The following is a 5,515-nucleotide window of genomic DNA, read 5'->3' as shown; positions in this document are numbered from 1 at the left end:
AACTGAGGGACTGTAGCCAGTACTGGAGTGTCCATGTAGGAGCTTCAAAGGAATATATGATGATGGACCAATTGGCACACTAGTTAATCTGGTCCAAAACTTGGCTACACATCACGCTTTGTGCAGCTGTGACACTGCAGCCTCTGGATGGCAGGTTGGATGGATGCAACCGCCAGAGGAACCAACAGTATAGCTAGAACTAAAGTGTTGCCCTATTCATTTAGTTTTCTCAAGGATAAAAAGCTTGACTAGCCTTGAGTATTAAAATCCCATCTGATTGGCCAAATGTAACATTTGTGTTTGTGCTGCGAACCCTCAACATGTAGTTAAAAGAGCTCTTATTTAAGCATAGAAAGCATTAAAAATGAGAAAATGCATTCTTTGGTGATATCCAAGGTTACCAGATTTTAGGACCTGCCTGCTAAGAAATCCTGACAAAGTATTAAAAATTAAGATAAGATAAGATAAGATAGAACTTTATTAATCCCTCGGGTGGGTTCCTCTGGGAAATTCGACTTCCAAAAAGCACAGCAACGACCGAAGTTACAGTTACAGAATTGTTATATATATATATATATATATATATATATATACACACACACACACACACACACACACACATATATAAATACAGAGACAAATATAAATAAAATATACGAAGGGGATAAATAGAATAAATAGGAATAAAAAATAAAAATACAAGTGAATTGCACATTTCAAGTATTGAGTCTATTGCACTGTTGACTATTTACAAAAAGTATTGCACAAGGTATTGTACAGTGAGGTGAAGAGGCACTACAGCTTAGTTGTTCCCCCCTCCTTTGTCCTCCTGTTTCCCCTCCCTCTCCCCTCCAGAGAGGAGTTAAACAGTTTGATGGCGTGTGGGACAAAGGAGTTTTTAAGTCTGTTAGTTCTTGTCTTGGGGAGAAGCAACCTGTCACTGAGCAGACTCTTCTGATTGTTTATGGCCGTGTGCAGAGGATGCCCAGCATTGTTCATAATGTCCATCAGTTTCTTTAATGTCCTTTTCTCTGCCACTGTCACCAGAGTGTGAAATTAGCATTTCATTTAATATTTTGGTAATGTCTGTAATAACTCCACATTAGTTAATGCAAGTTTTTGTTTAATCCCTTGAATTAAAGCTGAGAGTCTATCATCATTTTCAAACTTTAACATTAATCCTTGGTTGCATTGCGTGAAATGTGTCACTACCCTGGAAAATAAATGGACCTAAGTGTATAACGCCTGTCTGTAAGTATAGGTTTGTGCTTAATGGATCATTTACAGTGTATACAATCACCTGAATAAATGAAGCAGCTATTCTGGCATCAAGGTCGAAGTCAAGATAAAAACTGAGATATTATGATATTTGAACTTTAGTTTGACATTTTTAAAGTTTGAGTGGAACAAATAGGTTTAAGAGAGGGCTGCTAGGAAGCAACTAAGACAAACCCTTTAGGGAAAATACACTGGGAACTTTTTACCATGGTGTGTAAGTTGCTGTGGGGTAAGACAAATTCAAAAATTGAAATGTGCTACAGTATATTTTTTCGCATAAAATGATAGACTCCTCCTCAGGGGCCACATGAATGAGATTTTGAATAGCAGCAGAGATTTCTAGGAACATGCTGGAATGTTCCATGTCCCTTTGCACTTGAGATTAAACCAGCACATAACAGAGTTGTTGCTTCATTGAAAGATGACTCAGTGTTTTTGCAGCTGCCAGTTTGAGAAGTTTAAGAAGAAACAGGGGAACATTTACAAAGGTGCGGAGGCCAACACAAGAGAAAAAAAAATGTTTGGGGACATTGCGATCGATGGTATGCCAAATATCTCACTTATTTTAAATAAAAAATTCTTGCAGAAGATAACAGCTGTAGCTTACAGTATATTAACAAAATAAACATGGTTATGTAACATTTTACAGCGTGTGTAAGCACTGGTATATTTCTGGTGTTAGGTTATGACATCATGGCACTCAGCTCATCTGATTGATCACACACAGAATCCTATCTCTAGTCCTGCTCTCCTGAAGTGGGTGGGGAGCAGTGTGCTATCTGTGGACTGGAAGAAGTGACAGGACCAGCTGGGGACTGAAATCCAGTCAGAGAGGCAGTTGGTATGGGAAGCTCAGACCATAAGACTGCTCTGCTACAGCGGCGTGTAACTCAGCTTCGTGAGGAAAAACCTAGACAGGATTCAGTGTAGTTTCTAATATGCATCAGGAATTCTACAAGACCAAGACAGTGTAATAGTGCAAATGATGATGTTCTGCGAGGCTCATTCAAGAACTCCAGAGTTCAATCAGAGGCCAGTATTCTTAGTAAGTGATTTTGCTAATCGCATGCTAACATCTTCTGATAAGTTATAGTCAACAGAGCAATGGGTGGGAAGCAGTCCCGCACTTTGTCCAGCAAGGAGTTGAATGACATGAGTGTGAGCCAACGGAGACAGAGTGCAATTAGAGACGACCAGTCCAGCATGACCTTGGCTGCTGGGAGGATCCGAAGACACACTAGACTGCATTTTGGTTACAGCACCCTAAGTCTAGCCATGCGAGGACTAAATGAAACACCAACTGAACTATGGCAACTCCAAGACCTTCAGAAGCTAAACTTGTCAATGAACTGCCTGCGCTCTTTGCCCTCTTCCCTGGGTGCTCTTGACAATCTGGTGGTTCTAAACTTGTGGGGGAACAACCTGTCCCGCCTTCCACCTGAGATTGGCCTTCTAAAAAAACTGCGTGTGCTCTTCGCCTGTCGCAACCGCCTGAGTGAGGTACCAGAGGAGCTGGGCTCCTGTACCTGTCTGGAGGTGCTCAGTTTGGCCAATAATCAGATCACAGGCCTGCCAAGCAGCTTGGCAGCCATGCGCAATCTCACGAAACTCAATCTCAGCCACAACCACATCGCTCACATTCCCACCTGCGTCTATAGCATGAAGGGTCTGGTCTTCCTCCATCTCGCCTGCAACCGCCTGGAGACCATTGCGGACCAGATTCAGGACCTGGTTAATTTAAAAATCCTCATTGTGGAAGGAAATAGCATACACACATTGCCCAAGACTCTGTGCTTCCTGGAGTCTTTAGAACTCCTAAATGTTGACTTCAATGATCTGCAAAGCGTACCAGTGGAAATGTACTTGTTAAGTAAGCTGAGGCGGCTTGCGTGCCACCCGCTCGATAAAGGACTCCATATTGTGCATAACCCCCTTCTCAAACCTATCCAGGAGGTGCTACAAGGAGGACTCAGTGCTCTCTATAACTACCTCAAGCCCACTTGAGAGGGTACTACTGTGCATGTGTGTCTAAAAGAGTGTGCTGTAAGGGGAAGCTGCCACAAATCTGACCCTTGGCATATTGTAGTCACGCTCTGAGTTTGTTGTTACCTCAGACTGTCTGTCAGTGATATCATGATTCAAAGCAACTGCTCAGTAATAGTTTTATAAGTAATCTTTTAATCACTGACAGATTTTCTATTTTTCATGTAATGTTAGGTTATAAATAAACCAACTGTTGTGTCACATCTAAATATTTGTTAAGTAACGGGGTCAGGATGAGTAGTTCAGCTCAAGCAAAAATTCACAGGTCTGCATTTGGGTGCTGATTACTGTTCAGCTGACCTTGTTGGGCTCGCAGCAGTGAAAGACATAGGGCTAAGTTCAGCTCTCTAAGCACAGCTCTCTTTGTTGCATTCAGGTCACAGGGATCAGGTGTGTAAAGTCAGTGGAAAGAACAGCGGAGGGAGCTTAAGATCTGCAAAAGAATAAAACAAAATGCAACAGGGACTTTGTCTCTCATTAAGTGTTGTTCCACTCCATCGGGTCAGAGCAGGGCTGCTAGGGAGCACCAGCTCCTCTGAGGATTCTGGATGCTGTAACACCAACAATTTAAAAAACAGCGACAGAGAAGGGCATACAGTGCATGAAATGTACTCCAAAAACAGAATAAATGTGCACCAAAGTGGGACATATTATTCATTTAATTTCAAATAATTAGAATAAAACATGTAGTGTAATTAAAGTTGAAAGCTATTGGGTAGACTTTTGAGGTTGAACTAATTTGTGTGCATACAAATTACACATTATATTTAAAACAGTAATCACATTAACCATTTGCAAGGTGAGAATGTTAAAGCAAAATGTCCAATACTGTCAGTAGATGTCTTGTGTAAAATTATGTCTGATGCCTCCGGACACTGGACGTTCAGACACATTAAGAACTTTAACAACTCGGTTTTATGAAGTTTCTTTTAGATAGTAATGTGTAATTTGTTTAGTTTTTATATAAAAGTAACAGTATGTCTGGACTGTACATGTATAGTTAAATGCTGAAGTTTGGCTCAACCATTTAATTGTGTAAAAGAATAAATAAATTTGACTTAATGTAACCATTTTACAAAAACCTTTAAAGATTACTTCAATATTGGAATGATAACACAAGCATCAGCAGTTCATTATCAATGCAATATTGGTCAAATCACTGATTCTGATTCTGATCACTGCAAACCCAAAGCATCATCTGTGAACATGTACACTCTCTTCTCACTCCTGTGTTGTCATAATTGTGTAGATGAGGATTTATTTTGAAAGGTTAATTATTTATTCTGATGAAACCTTCTGTTTTTCAAAATAAGACTTGCTTTTTCACCCATGATGGGGAAAGCTGAGGTTTAGTATGCCTTCAGCTCTCCAACAGCCAGCAGCAAATGTCTTGTCATGAAATGACCTCGTTTTTAGTGCCGCAACAGAACACCGTTACGATGCAATGAGTTTGATTAAGTGTATTTATGCAAATGCATAGACCAGCTTTTAAAAGGTCACATTTAACCAAAGTGAAGATTAAAAGTGGAGTAGACAAGAAAGAAAAGCGACCTCTGTTGGTATATACCTGTTACTACACCAGTCAAAGAGTTTGCTGGAATAGCAAAGAGATTCACTCTTTCTCTCTCTCTCTCTCTCTCTCGCTGAGCAATGCACACACACACACACACACACACACACACACACACACACACACACACACATGCATTCATGATAGATGAACCCCTCTTGAATAAGTCTTTGTCCTAGATAGTGATCATGGGACATGCTGTCAAATGAAGTACCTATAAAGATATGGCTTTAATGTGAGTCAGATGACCTGAATTCAGGTTTTGTGTGTTGCTGTTACTATTCCGGTGACAATACATTATACTGTCGCATTGTCTGCTTGTGTCACTTATTCAACATCAAGTGAACATACATAGAAACATTTCTCCTCAGTAAGTAATAGATAAAAGTCTTATTTTACATCAGTAAAGTCTGGGCTCCACTGATGTAATGCAAGTAACCTCGTGTGTATTGTTAAATAAAGCACAAAACTACACTAGAAAGCAGCACGAGAACAAATTAATGCGATCCTTTCCTGTTTCGCAATCAACCTCAGTGCAGTCAGCGGTGCTAACTTAGTGGTCAGATGTACACCAGGGATTACCCATAACTATAGTTACCAGGCTTTGAAAGGATTTGCTGATCC

General features: G+C 40.3%; 1 protein-coding gene across 1 annotated transcript; it reads left to right on the top strand.

The window, feature by feature from the left end:
- The first annotated feature begins 2,107 nt into the window (after positions 1–2,107).
- LOC147308104 (uncharacterized) lies at positions 2,108–4,847 on the top strand. Its single transcript, XM_086271975.1, has one exon. It carries the CDS (start codon positions 2,383–2,385, stop codon positions 3,280–3,282), a length of 900 nt encoding a protein of 299 aa, XP_086128101.1. The 5' UTR covers positions 2,108–2,382; the 3' UTR covers positions 3,283–4,847.
- Positions 4,848–5,515: the final 668 nt, after the last annotated feature.

Source organism: Aulonocara sp. 'chitande type north' Nkhata Bay, linkage group LG18 (genome assembly GCF_057382095.1).
Source record: "Aulonocara sp. 'chitande type north' Nkhata Bay isolate Kocher_YH1m ecotype deep benthic linkage group LG18, A_spYH_male_GT1.1, whole genome shotgun sequence".
Taxonomy (NCBI): Eukaryota; Metazoa; Chordata; class Actinopteri; order Cichliformes; family Cichlidae; genus Aulonocara; species Aulonocara sp. 'chitande type north' Nkhata Bay.
The sequence above is the reverse complement of the archived record's forward strand: the minus strand, read 5'-3'. Positions and strand labels throughout refer to the sequence as shown.